This window comes from Scyliorhinus torazame, chromosome 11 (assembly GCF_047496885.1).
Source record: "Scyliorhinus torazame isolate Kashiwa2021f chromosome 11, sScyTor2.1, whole genome shotgun sequence".
Taxonomy (NCBI): domain Eukaryota; kingdom Metazoa; phylum Chordata; class Chondrichthyes; order Carcharhiniformes; family Scyliorhinidae; genus Scyliorhinus; species Scyliorhinus torazame.
Genome location: NC_092717.1, coordinates 215,939,492 through 215,959,018, shown reverse-complemented (window position 1 = coordinate 215,959,018; position 19,527 = coordinate 215,939,492). Strand labels below are relative to the sequence as shown.

The following is a 19,527-nucleotide window of genomic DNA, read 5'->3' as shown; positions in this document are numbered from 1 at the left end:
TCCATCAGCCTTTCCTCATAAGATTTTCCCTCCATACCAGGCAACATCCTGGTAAATCTCCTCTGCACCCGTTCCAAAGCTTCCACATCCTTCCTATAATGAGGTGACCAGAACTGTACGCAGTACTCCAAATGCGGCCGTACCAGAGTTTTGTACAGCTGCAACATGACCTCATGACTCCGGAACTCAATCCCTCTACCAATAAAGACCAACACTCCATAGGCCTTCTTCACAACCCTATCAACCTGGGTGGCAACTTTCAGGGATCTATGTACATGGACACCGAGATCCCTCTGCTCATCCACACTTCCAAGAATTTTACCATTAGCCAAATATTCCGCATTCCTGTTGTTCCTTCCAAAGTGAATCACCTCACACTTCTCTACATTAAACTCCATTTGCCACCTCTCAGCCCAGCTTTGCAGCTTATCTATGTCCCTCTGTAACCTGCAACATCCTTCCGCACTGTCGACAACACCACCGACTTTAGTGTCGTCTGCAAATTTACTCACCCACCCTTCTGCGCCCTCCTCTAGGTCATTTATAACAATGACAAACAGCAACGGCCCCAGAACAGATCCTTGTGGTACGCCACTTGTAACTGAACTCCATTCTGAACATTTCCCATCAACCACCACCCTCTGTCTTCTTTCAGCTAGCCAATTTCTGATCCACATCTCTAAATCACCCTCAATCCCCAGCCTCCGTATTTTCTGCAATAGCCTACCGTGGGGAACCTTATCAAACGCTTTACTGAAATCCATATACACCACATCAACTGCTATACCCTCGTCTACCTATTCAGTCACCTTCTCAGAGAATTCGATAAGGTTTGTGAGGCATGACCTACCCTTCACAAAGCCATGCTGACTATCCCTAATCATATTATTCCTATCTAGATGATTATAAATCTTGTCTCTTATAATCCCCTCCAAGACTTTACCCACTACAGACGTGAGGCTCACCGGTCTATAGTTGCCGGGGTTGTCTCTACTCCCCTTCTTGAACAAAGGAACCACATTTGCTGTCCTCCAGTCCTCTGGCACTATTCCTGTAGCCAATGATGACATAAAAATCAAAGCCAAAGGTCCAGCAATCTCTTCCCTGGCTTCCCAGAGAATCCTAGGATAAATCCCATCAGGCCCCGGGGACTTATCTATTTTCAGCCTGTCCAGAATTGCCAACACCTCTTCCCTGCGTACCTCAATGCCATCTATTCTAATAGCCTGGGTCTCAGCATTCTCCTCCACAACATTCTCTTTTTCCTGAGTGAATACTGACGAAAAATATTCATTTAGTATCTCGCCTATCTCTTCAGACTCCACACACAACTTCCCATCCCCGTCCTTGACTGGCCCTACTCTTACCCTAGTCATTCTTTTATTCCTGACATACCTAAAGAAAGCTTTTGGGTTTTCCTTGATCGTACCTGCCAAATACTTCTCATGTCCCCTCCTTGCTCATCTTAGCTCTCTCTTTAGATCCTTCCTCGCTATCTTGTAACTATCAAGCGCCCCAACTGAAACTTCACACCTCATCTTCACATAGGCCTCCTTCTTCCTCTTAACAAGAGATTCCACTTCTTTGGTTATGGTGTGGATGCACCTGTATACCGAGTTCTGTGAGATCCCTGACATGTCAGGTCCCCACTTGACGCCTGGAAGGACCTCACGGCAAAGAGGTTCAAGGCGTCCATCACCTTGGTGGTCACTGGGAGCGGGTGTCCTCCCCCATACCCCAGTGGCTCCAGGTGCATCATGGTCCGGCAGATATGCCATACGGTCCCCCTGCTTAGCCAGAGTCTTCAACGGCATGCCCGATCTGGCAGGTCCTCGAATGACAGACGCTATCAGTACACACGAGGCTGGCTCCTGTTCCTCTGGGACAGGCTCCGCTGCTGTATGACCCTCCCCAAGCAGCTCCTGCTCAGACAGCCTCAGTGCATTCCCCAGGGCTGCGGCGGCCAGGAAAAGGGCAACCATTCCTGGTTGGATTCCAAAATCCATTGTCTGCAGAGGGTGAAAGGCAGACACGTTAGCATGACATGTACCACTGTGCCCAACCAGGTCCAATTGGCTACAAGGTAGCCCAGGCCTGCACTGCAGCCCCTGCCCCCGCAGGACCCAACTCCATCCCCAGCCTTTTCCCATGGCACTCTGCCCTGTGCACCACACCCCTGGCCCTGTTGGTGCTCAGCTCCGTGGGGACCTCCAGCCCCGGCACCTGTCCTTGCCGGCAGAGGTACCAGTGGCTGGCGCTATCCATGCCAGAGGTGCACATTGTGGCCGCTATTCATGGGCCGCATGATGCCCCATGAATGGCACCCAGTTGTGAGTTGGGGTGGGGGGTTGGTGGGGTGGAGGTGGGAGAGGTTGGGGGTGGAGGGAGGTTTTTGTGGGATGCACCCACACGGACGATGTTGCTCTACGCAACCATGGACCATGGTGGGCAGTCAGTGGGGTGTGCACCAAGGTGGCTACCTTGCAGGTGGCGGCAATGGCTGTCCATGCCTGGACACCTGACATCATGGCCCATTTCTGGTCACCCCCTCTACTGCACCCCCCTCACCCCCCCCCCCCCCCCCACACACACCCCCCCAGCCCTGTAGATGCCGGTGATCAGTTTTAATTACAAAAAAAAGGAGGCCTTGTGGTCAGTGGAAGCGCCCCTTCCACTGCACTATAAGCTCCAGGTTTGAGTCCAACATCAGGACTTGTTGGTCTTAAAAGGAGTGTTCAATGCAGTTCAACGGGCTGATAATCGGAAATCCTTCCACCACTTCCCCCGTATTCCCAAAGGGTGAAAAACAGTGTACGGGGGTGAAGATTCACTAACAACAACAATTACAAAAAAGAAAGGCTCACCTCCTGATCGGCATTTACATCAGCCCCACTTTTTAACAGCATCTCTGCCACCTTCTCTCCGTCCTTAACCCGAGCTGCAATGTGTAATGGAGTTTCCTGAGCCTGCAGACGGAAAGGCAGCATTACTGGGCCTCAAACAGTCATTATGTGAAACCAGTGGCAGAAGATTAATAAAAGTAAACCCAACGGGGTTCGGCTACGTAACCATCAATACTCTTTACAATCCTAAGTACGTTGTTGAAGAGTTCCAATTTTCAACCTCCTTCTTGCATTCACGTCCACGTCAGGACGCTCAATGGAGCTGGCGAGTCATGAAAGAAACCTATATTTTATCAAGTATCTTTTACGACATCATGCCGTTCCAAATCCTTTCACAGCCAATCACATCCTCAAATGGTCATTCTCATTTTGTGTGTAGGTGAACCTTTGTAATCTTCAGTCTTTAGGAATGGGACACTTTCCTCCACTTACACCCACTTCGCTGTCAATATCGGAAATGACCAAGTTTGCTATATTGTGGGTTTGTGGTTGGTAAATGCGGGACTGAGGACAGGAGTGCATGTGGGGGAGGGGGAATGGAAGGGTGGCAGGGAGATGGAGGGGGAGCGTAAGAGGAAGGGGAATGGAGAGGGCGTGAGGGCGGGGGCCGGGGAGTGATGTGGAGGGAGTAGGAGGAGGGGGGGGTGGAGAGTGAGAGGCAAGGGGTGGAGGGTGAGAGGAAGGGGACAGAGAAGAAAGGGAGGGAGCAGAGAGAAAAGGGAGGGGGCAAAGAGGAAAGTCAGGTGGGGAAAGACATGGCGAGGGAGAATGGAAAGACAGGAGGGGGAGAGCAGAACGGTGGGAGTGGAGAGCGGAAAAGGGGTGAATGGGGAGAAGGAAGTGAGGGGAGAAGGGAGTGAGAGTGTGGAGGACTGAGGATGTGAGGAAGTGGAGAAAAGGGAGGGGAGAGAGGGGGTGAGGGAGTAGTTGGGTGTGGGGTAGGGGGAGCTGTGGTTCCTTGAGGGAAAGGAAAGGTGGGAGAGAGGGGAAGGGAAGAACTGAGGAGTGTGGGATTGGAATTTCTTCAAGTGAATTAGGAATTTAGAATTTCTCATTTCTCCAAGGTGGGGGAGATGGGAATTGATTCAAGGGTCGAGTGGTGAGTGGTATAATTGGGAATTCTTCCACTGAATGCGGGGGGCGGGGAACTTAAGGATAGGGAATTTCTCTGAGAGATGGGATGGAGGTGGGTTAGTATGGGGTGGAAAAAATGCTTTTTAATTTAAAAAAATTCTAACATAGAGTTGACCCTGTATGTGCAGAATAGGTATAAAGTTCTCAGGCCTTTCAATAAATTTTAACACATATATTCCATTTTAAAATATAAGGTTCTAATATTTATATTCCTGCCGGCACGCTTAGAATTTCCATGAAGTGCAGTCCTAGCTGGGACTGAAAGTTTTTCAACAAATAAGCGCTGAAATGTATCCACTGCTGTTTTAAAGTAGTTTTGAGGGATTTATTTTTGTTTTGGTGAACATTAGTAACAAGGTATATTTTTAAGTGTGTTTAATTTAATGTTTCTGTGCTTGGAAAGGTAAAATCTAGTGTCAGATTCATGCTGGACAAAGGGGTTTGTATGTATGAAGGTTGTTAAGTTCCAACTATGCTTCTATTGTGCTTAGAAATGGCTATGGCATGAAGAGTAAATAAATAAGCCAGCAGAAGTATGCGGTGTTGCTTAGCAACTGGAGGTCCTTGTAAGGTAACAAGCTTTCAAGTTTTAATTTAGGTCATTCAAGAGCAGTTGGAGACAGGTCACTGAGGAGTGAACATCTCTCAGCTCTGCCAGAAGAAAGACTGGACAGGACAAGGGAGTTGCAAAGGTTCATTCTTCCGAAGGAAAAAGACACAATCCAGATAATCATAGAATTGGGACAGAAATACTGTCTAGGTAAACATAACCAAGGTATTGTTCAGAAGAATTCAAGGAAGAGTAAACAAAGTGTTCTGAGTTAAAGAGACAATCACAGTAACTAGATTTAAAGTGGGACATCAGATTTCAGAGAGAGATGTAAAGTTTGTTGTCATTTTAATGCAGTCCGGGAATTGAGAGTTAAAGCAATTGTGAGCAGTTTGCACAGCAGTCGAGACAAATAAATGGTGGTTGGTGTTTCAATCTTGGACTGGATTCACTGTTAAAAAGGGAGCAGAAGCTTTGTTTGAATGTGCCATGCGTAAAACCTTCGTTGGACTTTGGAATGCAAATTGAAAATCGACCGTGGATATCTAAGGAAATAAGGGAGAGTATCAAATTGAAGGAAAAAGCATACAAAGTGGCAAAGGTTAGTGGGAGACTAGAGGACGGGGAAATCTTAAGGGGGCAACAGAAAGCTACTAAAAAAGCTATAAAGAAGAGTAAGATAGATTATGAGAGTAAACTTGCTCAGAATATAAATACAGATAGTAAAAGTTTCTATAAATATATGAAACAAAAAAGAGTGGCTAAGGTAAATATTGGTCCTTTGGAGGATGAGAAGGGAGATTTAATAATGGGAGATGAGGAAATGGCTGAGGAACTGAACAGGGTTTTTGGGTCGGTCCTCACAGTGGAAGACACAAATAACATGCCAGTGGCTGATACAAATGAGGCTTTGACAGATGAGGACCTTGAGATGATTGTTATCACCAAGGAGGTAGTGATGGGCAAGCTAATGAGGCTAAAGGTAGACAAGTCTCCTGGCTCTGATGGAATGCAACCCAGAGTGCTTAAAGAGATGGCTAGGGAAATTGCAAATGCACTAGTGATAGTTTACCAAAATTCACTAGACTCTGGGGTGGTCCCGGCGGATTGGAAATTAGCAAACGTGACACCACTGTTTAAAAAAGGAGGTAGGCAGAAAGTGGGTAATTATAGGCCAGTGAGCTTAACTTCGGTAGTAGGGAAGATGCTGGAATCTATCATCAAGGAAGAAATAGCGAGGCATCTGGATGGAAATTGTCCCATTGGGCAGACGTAGCATGGGTTCATAAAGGGCAGGTCGTGCCTAACTAATTTAGTGGAATTTTTTGAGGACATTACCAATGCGGTAGATAACGTGGAGCCAATGGATGTGGTATATCTGGATTTCCAGAAAGCCTTTGACAAGGTGCCACACAAAAGGTTACTGCATAAGATAAAGATGCATGGCATTAAGGGGAAAGTAGTAGCATGGATAGCGGATTGGTTAATTAATAGAAAGTAAAGAGTGGGGATTAATGGGTGTTTCTCTGGTTGGCAATCAGTAGCTAGTGGTGTCTCTCAGGGATCAGTGTTAGGCCCACAATTGTTCACAATTTACATAGATGATTTGGAGTTGGGGACCAAGGGCAATGTGTCCAAGTTTGCACTAAAATGAATGGTAAAGCAAAAAGTGCAGAGGATACTGGAAGTCTGCAGAGGGATTTGGATAGGTTAAGTGAATGGGATCGGGTCTGGCAGATGGAATACAATGTTGACAAATGTGAGGTTATCCATTTTGGTAGGAATAACAGCAAAAGGGATTATTATTTAAGGGATAAAACATGAAAACATGCTGCTGAGAGACTTGGGTATGCTAGTGCATGAGTCGCAAAAAGTTGGTTTACAGGTGCAACAGGTGATTAAGGCGGCAAATGGAATTTTGTCCTTCATTGCTAGAGGGATGGAGTTTAAGACTAGGGAGGTTATGCTGCAATTGTATAAGGTGTTAGTGAGGCCACACCTGGAGTATTGTGTTCAGTTTTGGTTTCCTTACCTGAGAAAGGACGTACTGGCGCTGGAGGGTGTGCAGAGGAGATTCACTAGGTTAATCCCAGAGCTGAAGGGATTGGATTACAAGGAGAGGTTGAGTAGACTGGGACTGTACTCGTTGGAATTTAGAAGAATGAGGGGGGATCTTATAGAAACATATAAAATTATGGAGGGAATAGATAGGATAGGGCAGCACGGTAGCATTGTGGATAGCACAATTGCTTCACAGCTCCAGGGTCCCAGGTTCGATTTCGGCTTGGGTCACTGACTGTGTGGAGTCTGCACATCCTCCCCGTGTGTGCGTGGGTTTCCTCCGGGTGCTCCGGTTTCCTCCCACAGTCCAAAGATGTGCAGGTTAGGTGGATTGGCCATGATAAATTGCCCTTATTGTCCAAAAGTGCCCTTAGTGTTGGGTGAGGTTACTGGGTTATGGGGATAGAATGGAGGTGATGAACTTGGGTAGGGTGCTCTTTCCAAGAGCCGGTGCAGACTCGATGGGCCGAATGGCCTCCTTCTGCACTGTAAATTCTATGATAAAAAAGATGCAGGCAGGTTATTTCCACTGGCGGGTGAAAACAGAACTAGGGGACAGAGCCTCAAAATAAGGGGAAGTAGATTTAGGACTGAGTTTAGGAGGAACTTCTTCATCCAAAGGGTTGTGAATCTATGGAATTCCTTGCCCAGTGAAGCAGTTGAGGCTCCTTCATTAAATGTTTTTAAGATAAAGTTGGATAGTTTTTTGAAGAATAAAGGGATTAAGGGTTATGGTGTTCGGGCCGGAAAGTGAGTCCACAAAAGATCAGCCATGATCTCATTGAACGGCGGAGCAGGCTCAAGGGGCCAGATGGCCTACTCATGCTCCTAGTTCTTATGTTCTAAATCGGCAAGTGAAAGCATTGGGCGGGATTCTCCAATCCCGCGGCAGAGTGTCCACGCTGTTGTAAATGCCTTCGCGGTTTACGAAGGCGTGAACGGCCAGCTCCCACATCTAATTCTGGCCCCTACAGGGGGCCAGCACGGCGCTGGAGCGGTTCCCACCGCTCCAGCTGCAGATCCCGGCGTGAACTGTGCGCCGCGGGATCCATGCATGCACAGTTGCGCCGGCATCAACGAGGACATGCGCAGTGGCACCGGCGCCAAGACGCGCATGCGCAGTGGCCTCCTTCAACGTGCTGGCCCCGACGCAACATGGTGCAGGGCTACAGTGGCCGGCGTGTAGGCAAGGAGGCCCCCAGACACAGAAGCCGGCCCGCCGATCGGTCGGCCCTGATCAGAGGCCCCCCCCCTCCCAGGGTCGGAGGCCCCTCCCTCACCCCCACAGGCCGCCCCCCGACCGTGCACGCAGAGTTCCCGGTGGCTGCGACCAGGTGTGGACGGTGCCGGTGGGGACTCTCCCTTTTTAGAGCAGCCGTTCGGCCCATCCGGGCCGGTGACTCGGCGGCCCGGCCGCAACCCGCGACGCGCCGGCGGCAATTCTCTGCTCCTCGGAGAATTGCGTGCCGGCGTCGGGGCGGCGTGGCGCAGTTGTGGGGATTCTCCGACCCGGCGCGGGGCTGGGAGAATCCCGCCCAAGGTTATTAGAGAAGAATTTACAAGTGCGTTTTTGGGAATGGAGTTTGGAAACTCTCATGTGACAATCATCTGGGGGATTCTGAGGAGAAAACCACAGACATGGGTTCAAAGCCGAGTGTGCATTTGGTATTTGTATGTTTTTAAGGGACATTTCGTGTTAATCAGATCCTTGTAATTTAAGATGTACTTTGAAATCCATGTTAATCTTTAAATATGTGAGTAATTGTCAAGTTTAGGGGGAGTAAAGGAGTATTGTATCATAATCCAATTTTTCATGTTTAATAAATGTTATTTCTTGTTGTTGAAATTAATGAGTGGTCCTGTGCTTCTGGTCCTCTACGTTTTATAAAAAAAGGTTACCGTTTTTTGAGCCAGGGTTTCATTCTGAGATCTTCCCATCGAGTTATAACATCAACTGCGATGCTAACACTGTGAATACACCGTACGCATTGCTGTCTACAAGCATTTTATCACTAATGATGTCAGATGAATGGTTGCTGTGCAGAATTGATGTTGTTTCCACAGTTCCGAGATTAATTATTTGCAACGGATGTGTTTTTAGCTCATTGATTACTTCGTATGACTTAAGAACACTTTTGAACTCAGCCGAGTACAAGTTAATACTATTCCACGTTGAATTCTGTCATAATGTTTGGGTAGTCCTTGACCCTTCCTTTGCCCTGTACATCATATAATGAAAATAAGCTGCATTCACAATGCCCTAACCTATGACTTGAGGAAGCAATGTAGAGAACTTAAAACGGCCCTCTGGGTAGCTCCAGGTAATTGAGCTCCGGTTAACCAGTGTGAGCCAAGATATGTTATTTGAATCAATTATATTTTGGGGGTCGGTTTGGGGATTGGTTAGCTCAGTTGGCTGGTCGGTTGGTCATGATGAAGTGCAATGCCAACAGCGTAAGATCAATTCCCGTACTGGCTGAGGTTATCCAACTTTGCCCCTCACCTGAGGTGTGGTGACCCTCAGATCAAATCACCACCAGTCAGCTCTCGAAGGGGAGGGCAACCTCTGGTCCTCTGGGACTATGGCAACTCGCATTTGATTTTGGAGGATTTCTATGGTTAAAGGAGGCCCACTCTTTTCTCGGGGCAACTGGGGATGAGTAATAAAGGCAGCTTTGCCAGCCCACGAGCTATCTTTTGGAAACAATTGAAAAAAATCCATCATTATTCAGTTCCCATTATACCATGTCCAATCTTACCTTGCCCCCTTTGAGCTGCACCTGAGCCCCAAAGCCCAGCAGGGTCTGTACCACCATGGGTTTGCAGTGCTCCACTGCAATGTGTAGGGCTGTGTAGCAGTCTTTTGTTTTGGCATCGATGTGTGCTCCCTTCTGGAGCAAAGCTTTCACGACGGCCGTGTGTCCTCTCCTTGCTGCAGCGTGGAGACAAACTGCCCCCGCCTAAAGAAAGAAAAATGAAAAACTATGAGAAAATAGTAAAAAAAGATTTGCAAGCATGGGCTGTACTCTCAGTATTCCATCTATTGCGGGTAGCTGAAGAAATGCGCTGTGGACATGGTCAGCCAGTCGTTTGCTCACCATGCACATTCAACGTTGAATAGAGAAGCATCAAAGCAAAGGCTGTGAGATAATAGTCACCCGGATCAAATCATTGCTTGCCGTGTATCGTGCATACTCATGAAGGCGTCTGAAGCTGTCACCGCTGGACCTGCAAAGTGCCCAGCCTGCCTCAAATTACCCTGGAAGGCTAAGATATCTCAGCTGTTTCACGCTGCTACTATGCAGTGGCAAACTGAGTGGTATTACCCACCAGCAGAGTGCTGCCATCAAGCTAAAAAGACATTCTGCCAATCACATATATAAGTAATGTGGCACGAATTTCAGTGCCTGTGTGATTAGGCCCTATGTCCCAACAGCTGAATTGTATTGAACAGCACATCCCTTTGCCTGCTTGCAATAGGCAGAGGAGTGACTGGATTCAACCAACCCATGCTTGTAATCCTGGAAGAGATTCTCTGATTTGACAGCAGTTTCTGAGTGTGTTAAGAATTCTCATAACAACTGTGGTGTTGGGTGCTCTGGTGCACAGATGAGCCAACACAGTTGTATGTGGTACAACTCTATTTTATTATAACTCTTATAATACAGTTCGTTCTGGATACTCTGCACGTGCTGTCTCCCTGAGTGTGTTTGGCAATAGATGTGTCCTGGTTCTCCTCTGCAGCTAATACTGACCACCGGGGGTCGTGTCTGTGCTTTTATATCTTTCTGTCATTGGTTGTGGTGTTGTGTGTTCTGATTTGTCTGTTGGTGTGTCTATCATGATGTGTGTGTTTGAATATCATGACATCCCCCCTTTTTACAAAGATATGTGCCTACGTGGTTATAAATATAATTGTGTCGTGAGTGCATCGAAGAGTGTGTGTGTGTGTTATGTACAGCGTGTGTATATGACGTAACTATTTACATGGGGCGATGTCGGGTGCGTCACACTAACAAGGTTGTACCATAACAAAACTTGGATGCGAGAGAAAAAAAAAAACTTGAACATTGGTCTGGTCAGACGATATCTGGAACAATAAACAACAACAGGTTATAATACAGAAGTGTTTGACTTTTTGAACGTATGAACAGCGTTATAAGTCCAGTCTAATGGGTGACCGCCTCAAGAATGGGCTGGTCCTCAAGCCGGTTCAGCTGTGGAGATTTGGTTCTGGTGGCGATGGAAGGGGCATGATCCGTGGCATCTCCACGAAGTCATCCTTGGGAACCAGTGGAGGATCCGGCGTGTGCGTACGGTTCAGTTGCGAGCGTGGAAGGCGGCGCAAAGCTCGCTGATTGCGCCTACGCACCAATCCATCCGCCCTGCATGCCAGGAACAAGGTGGAGTCTTTTTCTTTTTATGTTTGTGGTGGACGGCATCTTGTAGCCGATGGGTCGTTGCCATCGAAGTAGCACCATCACTAATATCATGCAAGGCGATGACTGTGCCAGATGTGGAAGTTGGCCGAGACCGTGTACGCTGGTTCCGGCCACCTGCTGTGCCGGAAGGGCGACTCCGCAGAGAAACGTCGAAGCATGTCGCCTTGGAGAGAGAATTGTTGCTCGCATCAACGTCTGGCGATGGCGCGAATTGGTGTGTCCATCTTGGACCGCCGGTGCTGGTTGCCACTGCCGACCCAGTGGGACTGCCACGCGATCCATTCCCTGTCGCCGTGGCATCCGCCGTCACCCTGAGCGTGCCATCACCGAGGCCGCGACACCGCCCGTCCGGAGCAAGGTCTGGCGTGCGCGAATCAGAGTCGGCGCTTGGCTGCTCCCCATCTGGAGTCCGGTCTGCCTTCCGTCGATGCCCCCCGTCCGGAGTCCCAACAGGTTCACTGGAGGCAGCCGAGATTCCCTGAAGCTGCACTTCTGGAGTCGGAACATGCAGGAATGCACCAACCAGTGGAGAGGGTCGAGCCATCGAGGGTGGAAGCGGTGCGCTGCCACCGCAGTCGTCAGTGGTCCCACCGTGATCGTCGAGTGCCTCGGTACGCTCTAGGCGAGGTCTGTCACCTTGCACCTTTTGCATGGGAAGTGGGATGCTGTCGTCACTCGTCTCATATCCCGTGGATAGATCCTCATTAGCAGCTTGCTGTTCACTAGGGTTGGGTAAATTGTCAGAGTTTTCATCTGGTGGTGCACACCATGTCACAGTCTCTCTTTTACTGTTCTCAATTGCCCACCTTATACTCCCCATATATAACTGCTTAATCACTGGGGTTAGTGTGGTACAATGGATAATCGGGTCGACCTTATCTGCATCTTCACCATTAGTGGAAAGCACACTTGGTTCACTTGACACTGCTGTGGGTTTTAAATTCGTTATCTGGCTACTCGATGTCGGTGTCCTCAGGATTCTTGCTCCAATGTTCTGCTCAATAATCAGTGGAGCGTGTATAGGTTCAATGCAATTAATGTTCCCCTCAAGGTTTGAAGAGTCATTACTGACTAACTGCTGGTCTCCGAAGTTGGGATTTTGCGGTGTTGTGTTGAAGGGAGACATTTGTCCCTGCTGTAGATATGATTCAGGTTGTGTTATTTCCATTACCTGAGGATCAATGTCTTGTCCATTTTTTCGATCCGTACTAAAACACTGGCAATTCTCAGTCTGCTCCTTGCAAGTTAAACATTCAATTAATTTCGTTAGCAAATCCTCAGCATCCTTCTGTGGCCGTGCAGCATTATTAATCTCTGTTCGGCTATAATGATCCTGAAGGTCAGCGCATAAACCTTTTTTCTTCGGGCTTGGACGAGGCGATTCCTTTGGCTTGTCTTCAGTTGGGCTTGAACAGTCTTCAGCGCTGTGCCCTTCATTGTAGCATGAGAGACCGTCATGTTCATGCTGCTGTGTAGTGGAGCATGGTAGGCTGTTATAGCCTTCTTGCTGTTCACGTGAGCATGGCAGACTTGCATCGTCTGCCGCTGGTTGGTCAGGAGAGGTTGCTAGACCCTCATGGTCTTGTTCCTGCAAGGACTGCACATTGGAGTCTTGCGTTGCTTCTATCGTGGAGGCTGTCCACGAGCTCTCTGTGGAGGCTTGTGACACTGGAGTCACTTCTTGTTCGTGCAAGGACTGCGCTCTGGAGTCTTGCGTTGCTTCTATCGTGGAGGCTGTCCACGAGCTCTCTGTGGAGGCTTGTGACACTGGAGTCACTTCTTGTTCGTGCAAGGACTGCGCTCTGGAGTCTTGCATTTCTGCAATTGTGGAGTCTGTCCACGAGCTTGCTGTGGAAGCTTGTGACACTGGAGTCACTTCTGGTTCATGCGAGGACTGCACTCTGGAGTCTTGCATGTCTTCTTTCATAGAGTCGGGAACGTTGAGCGGGACGTGGACCACGCTCTGTGTGGCAGCAGGGCACTCTCCGTGTGCTTGCACCGCTCCCTGTCTGTTAATGTCAGGCTGCAGCATCATCCGGTACTGATAAGTTGGAACGTCATATCTGCTGGATTGAAGATCCTCAAATCCGAAAAATGAATCCGCATCTGCGTCGGATTCAATGTGGGGGCCGCCAATGTGCAACACGAAAGGTTCGTCCGAGTCATAGTCATATAGGACCACGGAGCTATCATTGGGCTCACGAGGTCCGGAAACACTGTAAAGATCGTCATCGAAGTATTCAAGGTCGGAATCATCGGCTTGTGCGTAGGTAACTGCTTGTCGGAGGGTTCTTCGGAGGTCAAATTCATCTCCTGGGTCAATTTGCGGCACTGTGCTGTCATTCCAGGTGAGGGAAGGTTGTTTTACAGCTTTAACAGATTTTTGTTTTTTTGATTTGGGACGTTTCCCTTTTAAATTGGATTTGGGACATTTCCCTTTTAAATTGGTGCAGTCTGGGGCCTCTGACATCCTGACGCTCGGTATGTAGCACGTAGGAAGCGACTGCGCATGCTCAGATCGCTGTTCCTTTACCGATGGCCGTTTTCTTGACTGCGCATGCGCAGCATCTCGCGCATGCGCAAACGAAACTTCCGGTTCTGCGCACTTCTCGCGCAACTGTGCTAGCGTTATACCTTTAGCAAGATGGCCGCCGACCTCGACCCAGCCTTCTCTCAGGCCCGGGACTTCGGCCTCTGGGAATTCGGGCTCCGGGATCCCAGCCACGAGGTGAGTACTGCAGCTTTTCTTACCTTTATGTGCCGATTGGATTGCATTTTCTTCACAGTACTTGGAGAATTTGCCCAGGACTGCCTGGTAATCGTACCTTTGCTGCCTCCTGAAGAACCTGAACCTTCTGAATATTTCTCTTGCCCTTGCACCGGCGATGGTGAGGAGAAATTCAATTTTTTCCCTATCATCCAGGTCTTTGAGTTCAGCTGCCACCAGGAACAATTCGAACATTTGCCGGAATCGCCGCCAGTTTTCGCGGAGGTCGCCGTGGCACTGGAGCGCCTGCGGAACCGGGAGCTCGTACATCATGCCTGGGCACTGCTGGTTGTCTGTGTACACTGAGGTATGCCGGCAGGTATCGATCCACTCCTGTACCATGTGGTGTTGGGTGCTCTGGTGCACAGATGAGCCAACACAGTTGTATGTGGTACAACTCTATTTTATTATAACTCTTATAATACAGTTCGTTCTGGATACTCTGCACGTGCTGTCTCCCTGAGTGTGTTTGGCAATAGATGTGTCCTGGTTCTCCTCTGCAGCTAATACTGACCACCGGGGGTCGTGTCTGTGCTTTTATATCTTTCTGTCATTGGTTGTGGTGTTGTGTTCTGATTTGTCTGTTGGTGTGTCTATCATGATGTGTGTGTTTGAATATCATGACAACAACCAGTTTAAGATAATCTGTCGGGTTTACAATGTGATTCACTTCCACTTGTTAGAAGCTATGTTCATACACAGGAAAAAAGCAATATGTCCAGACATTGTACCTTTTTTGAATTGAACCAACGTTTGAGTGCATTTTCTATGCCAATGCCTTGACCAATCAGAGTTGACTTGCCAACTAATCAGCACCCTTTTCTCATGTTGTAAAAATTGTTGCTGTCTTTGAAATTTGGCAAAAAAGCTTCGACAGCATGTCTCTTTTTTCAGCAAAACTCAAGTTTTGTACCACCAAATTAAGATAGACAGACTGGGGACATTTTACATAAGAACATAAGAACTAGGGGCAGAGTCTGGCCCCTCGTGCCTGCTCCACCATTCAATAAGATCATGGCTGATCTTTTCGTAGACTCCGTTCCACTTCCCCGCTCACTCACCGTAACCTTTTATTCTTTTACTGTTCAAAAATCTATCGACCTTTGCCTTAAAAGCATTTAACGAGGTAGCCTTAACTGCTTCACTGGGCAGAGAATTCACAGATTCACAACCCTTTGGGTGAAGAAGTTCCTCCTCAACTCAGTCCTAAATCTGCTCCCCCTTATTTTGAGGCTATGCCTCCTAGTTCTAGTTTCACCCCCCAGTGGAAACAACTTCCCTGCTTCTATCCAATCTATTTCCTCCATAATTTTATATGCTTCTATAAGATTCCCCCCTCATTTAAGCTTTAATTAACATCTTGGATGGATGCAATTATTTAAAATAGATAATTTTAGCAGAGTGCCAAAGCGCTGACTACAAACTCGCTAAGCATATTTGAAGATGGAGGAATTCAAAAGCAAGTCTACCATTTTTTTGTATTTGGATGCCAAATTTGACTGTGAGTATTCTTTCAGACACTAAGAAACCCAGAAGTGCTAATCTCCTCTCCTCCTCCCACCTTTACTCCCTATAAAACTGGACAGACAGGCTACAAATGGAATACAAGTTGTACCTAGAGAACTGATGTAGCATGAGCACACTTAAAGCTATTGCTGGGTTGCTGAGACATAACCACCCCCATCCCTTGTCTGTTGACGTCAGGGAGCATTCAGAAGCCGAATATTGTCAAACTACGGAACTGCAAATTCCTGTAGAATCAAATCATCATTTTCAATGTTACTTTGCCCGATCAAAAATTGAGATCCTCTTCAATGGGCAGACACCAGGAAGAGGTTTTGCTCTGACATGAGTTTTACAGTTTTTTTTAAAGTAAAATACAATCTGTTTGCCCCCACATTCAACTAAACCCACAGTCACAGTGCTTGCCCATGGTCCTTGGCATATGTCATATGGACCGGCTGAAACATTATTGGTAAAATGTGATATAATGATGGTCAAGGGGAAAGCCTTCAAGCTCTAATGCACACGATGATGGCTAAAGTTTTTAGACGCCAATCATTATAGTCACAGGATATAGATGCAAGAGTTCTTCATGGAAACATCATCTGGGCTTTGAACAGAATTGGGCACAGCCTGAAGAACTGCCACTTACACAAGGTGGATTGCTGGCATTTGTGGAACCGTATACTCCAGTCGGGAAGTGATTTATAGGAAGAGAGGAAAGTCAGCAAAGAAACCCAAGTACGCTTATGATCGTTTTTAAGGCCTTTCTTATTTATTCCTTAAAATACGATATGGTATGATGGAATCAGGCCAATTGGGGGAAGTTCACTTGTTCCATTTACCCAGTCAAGCTCAAAGGGAGTGCTGTTGGTAAATTGGTGCTATCGATCTCTGAGTCATGCTCCTTTCAAGCACAGTTCCCCATTGGGAGAGCAGGATTGGGGAATGTATAAGGAATAGTGCCAACCAAATCAATGTGTTCATTGGTGCAGAAAATCTGTCCCCAGAGCGTCGCCCAAAGTGAGGGAAGTAAATAAAACATTACAAATAATGATCAGTTCTACCTTATTGGGCATATGCAAAGGGACCCCTTTCTTCAGAAATGCCAGTGCTGTGTCAGGGTGGCCACACTGTGAGGCAATGTGCATCAGGGTGCTTCCATCCTGCAACAATATAGAAAGTTCACAAAATCTGTTTATTCAGTATGAATTGGCCTTAAGAACATAAGAATAGGCACTCACTTCTCCTCACTCTCCCCTGTCAGCATTTCACTGCTCCCAGTGTGGTCTACACTACATCGGGAAGACTAAATGCAGACGGGGTGACCGCTTTGCAGAACATGTCCGGTCTGTCCGTAAGCAGGTCCCAGACCTTCCTGTCGCTGCCATTTCCACTCACAGTCCTGCTCTCGTGTCCACATATCGGTTTGTGGCCTGCTGCAGTGTTTCAGCGAGACCAGCGCAGACTGGAGGAACAGCACCTCATCTTCTGATTAGGCATGTTACAGCCTTCCTGACTTAACATTGAGTTCAACAACTTCAGACTGTGAACTCTCTCCTCCACCTTTATCCCATATTTATTTTTAATTTTTTTAAAAATTCATTCATGGGACATGGGCATCGCTGGCTGGGCCTGCATTTATTGCCCATCCCTAACTGCCCATGAGGGAGCAGTAAATTGTTATGCAATTTAATATAGCCAAAGAGCCATTTTGCACACATTTAGAAGTTGTTTGGCGATATTACACATAATTTACAGTGCAGAAGGAGGCCATTCGGCCCATCAAGTCTGCACTGGCTCTTGGAAAGAGCACCCTACCCAAGTCCACACCTCCACCCAATCCCCATATCCCAGTAACCCCACCCAGCACTTAGGGCAATTTTGGACACTAAGGGCAATTTAGCATGAACAATCCACCTAACCTGCACATCTTTGGACTGTGGGAGGAAACCGGAGCACCCGGAGGAAACCCACGCAGACACGGGGAGAACGTGCAAACTCCGCACAGACAGTGACCCAGCGGGGAGTCGAACCTGGGACTCTGGAGCTGTGAAGCAATTGTGCTAACCACCAGGCTACCGTGCTGCCCTTAATTAATGGACACATGTGCACGACAATCCTCTGACTGCTATTTTCAACTCAATTTTAATCTGTTACTTTAAATTGATACTCAAATGGCAGAAAAATTGTGTGAATGGCTATTTTGTTTTATTACTAAAAGCAATTTCTAGACTATAATTATTTGAAACCTTCCAAAACTCGGAGGTTTTCGTTCTTATTCACAAGAAGATCTGACCACAGGTCTTATTAGTCTGAAATAAAAGACTACAAATCAGTTCCGACCTAAATCTCACCGCAGTTTGGTGCTGCCTGATTTGGGAATCTACTTTCCTGCTGGTGCCATGTGGAAGTGACCACAGCGCTCACACGTGTCCCTGCTTTCTGCCGATAGGATGTCTGATGCCAACCGGGGGAGGACATTGGGAAAAGCCACTAGTTTCCCGTCTTTGGGAGAGCCCATCTCACTGTGGTCCCTCAGATCCCACAGCAGGGCCTCCAGGAGGAGTGATAGACTCAGAGGACCACTCTCCCAGGTCTGCTGTCCATTCCTGTGGGTGTGCTCCAGCCTGTTGAGCTCTTGCAATTCCCACATCATCATCATCATAATAATAATAATCGCTTATTGTCACAAGCAGACGTCAATGAAGTTACTGTGAAAAGCCCCTGGTCGCCACATTCCGGCACCTGTTTGGGGAGGCCGGTACGGGAATTGAACCCGCGCTACTGGCCTTGTTCTGCATTACAAGCCAGCTGTTTAGCCCACTGTGCTAAACATGGTCTCTTTAATTAGAAAACTTTCCTTTGACACAAGGGCCGTATCATTCTGCACGCAGACCCCAACCTTAATTGGTTCGGGAGCTCATACCATTGCTCTGGGAAAGAGCGTTGGCAAAGCCCACCCATTAGGATATCTGGCAGCAGCTAGGGGGACAATTTTCTCCCACAGTCCCAAGATGTATGGGTTTGGTGGATTGGCCATACTAAATTGCCCCTTCGTGTCCAAAAGGTTAGGTGGGGTTACTGGGTTACGGGGATAGGGTGGAGGCATGGGCTTAAGTAGGTTGCTCTTTCCAAGGATCAGGTTAGTCTCAATGGGCTGAAGGGCCTCCTTCTGCACTGGAGGGATTCTATGATTCTAAGACAAGATTCTGCCCTGTGTGAGTGTTCCGTGCCATTTGGGAAACATATCGAACATCCACCTGTTCCTGATTTCACTCTATAATTGAACGTCTTTTTCAAATGAGCCTCAAATGTTGCTTTAAGAATATGAATTTCCCTTTTTCAAAAGGAAAAGATGGGTCATTGTCCTCAGTGGGGAAGGGTGGTGGGGGTGGGGCAGAAACCCCACGGCCATGTTTTCTGTACAATTGGGGATATCGATTCAGCTTCTTCTGGGTTAGTTGTCTTTATTCAGCTGCTGGTGACTGTGAACCTTTGGATTTAAATAAATGTTTAATGCCAACTGGTAACAGGTCAGATTGGAGACGCTGACTACTTTCGAGAGGGAGAGGGTTTTTCTTTTCCGTAAGTCCATAAGACATAGGAGCGGAATTACGCCATTCGGCCCATCGAGTCTGCTCCGCCATTCAATCGTGGCTGATATGTTTGTCATTTATTACACCCGGCCTCTTCTCTTATCTTGCTCCATGATCAATAGCAGTGAGATGAGAGGAAGAATTTAATCACTGCTTCCTGCCCATCATTGTCGTATATTTGTAGCTGCCTTGTGTCCAACTCAGGGAGACATGTCAGCATTTGAAACCTGTGAACGAAGGAAGTACCTTGGTGCGGGCCAACACGTTAGATTTGAATTTCCCTGTCAATACTTCCACCACATTAGTGTGCCCTCGTTCTGCAGCGATGTGTAATGGGGACCGGTCCAGCTGCAATAACATAGGAGACATCGGTCCACATTAAATAAATAAAAATTTCAGTGCAATTCAGCAATGCTGATCAGGAGTAACTTATTCCTCTGTTTGTATTGGCTGTATTAAAACCTTGCAGACTGAGTATTTTATTGTATTGCCCAGTCTGCATCTCGTTGTCCAAAAATAAATAAAATTGCATGAGGTACGTCTCACACCAAATCTTAATTCATTCCTC

The 19,527-nt window shown here is 47.4% G+C and overlaps 1 protein-coding gene across 4 annotated transcripts in view; it reads right to left on the bottom strand.

Annotated features, from left to right (window-relative positions):
- The window catches only part of trpn1 (transient receptor potential cation channel, subfamily N, member 1), a 466,288-nt gene that overhangs the window by 136,033 nt on the left and 310,728 nt on the right, over window positions 1-19,527 (bottom strand). For all 4 annotated transcript variants that reach the window (XM_072468296.1, XM_072468298.1, XM_072468299.1 and 1 more), the window contains 4 exons: window positions 19,206-19,307; window positions 16,428-16,526; window positions 9,408-9,608; window positions 2,865-2,966 (listed from right to left, as the gene is read on the bottom strand). In XM_072468296.1, coding sequence (XP_072324397.1) covers window positions 2,865-2,966; window positions 9,408-9,608; window positions 16,428-16,526; window positions 19,206-19,307 — 504 coding nt within the window. The remainder of the gene's footprint in view (window positions 1-2,864; window positions 2,967-9,407; window positions 9,609-16,427; window positions 16,527-19,205; window positions 19,308-19,527) is intronic.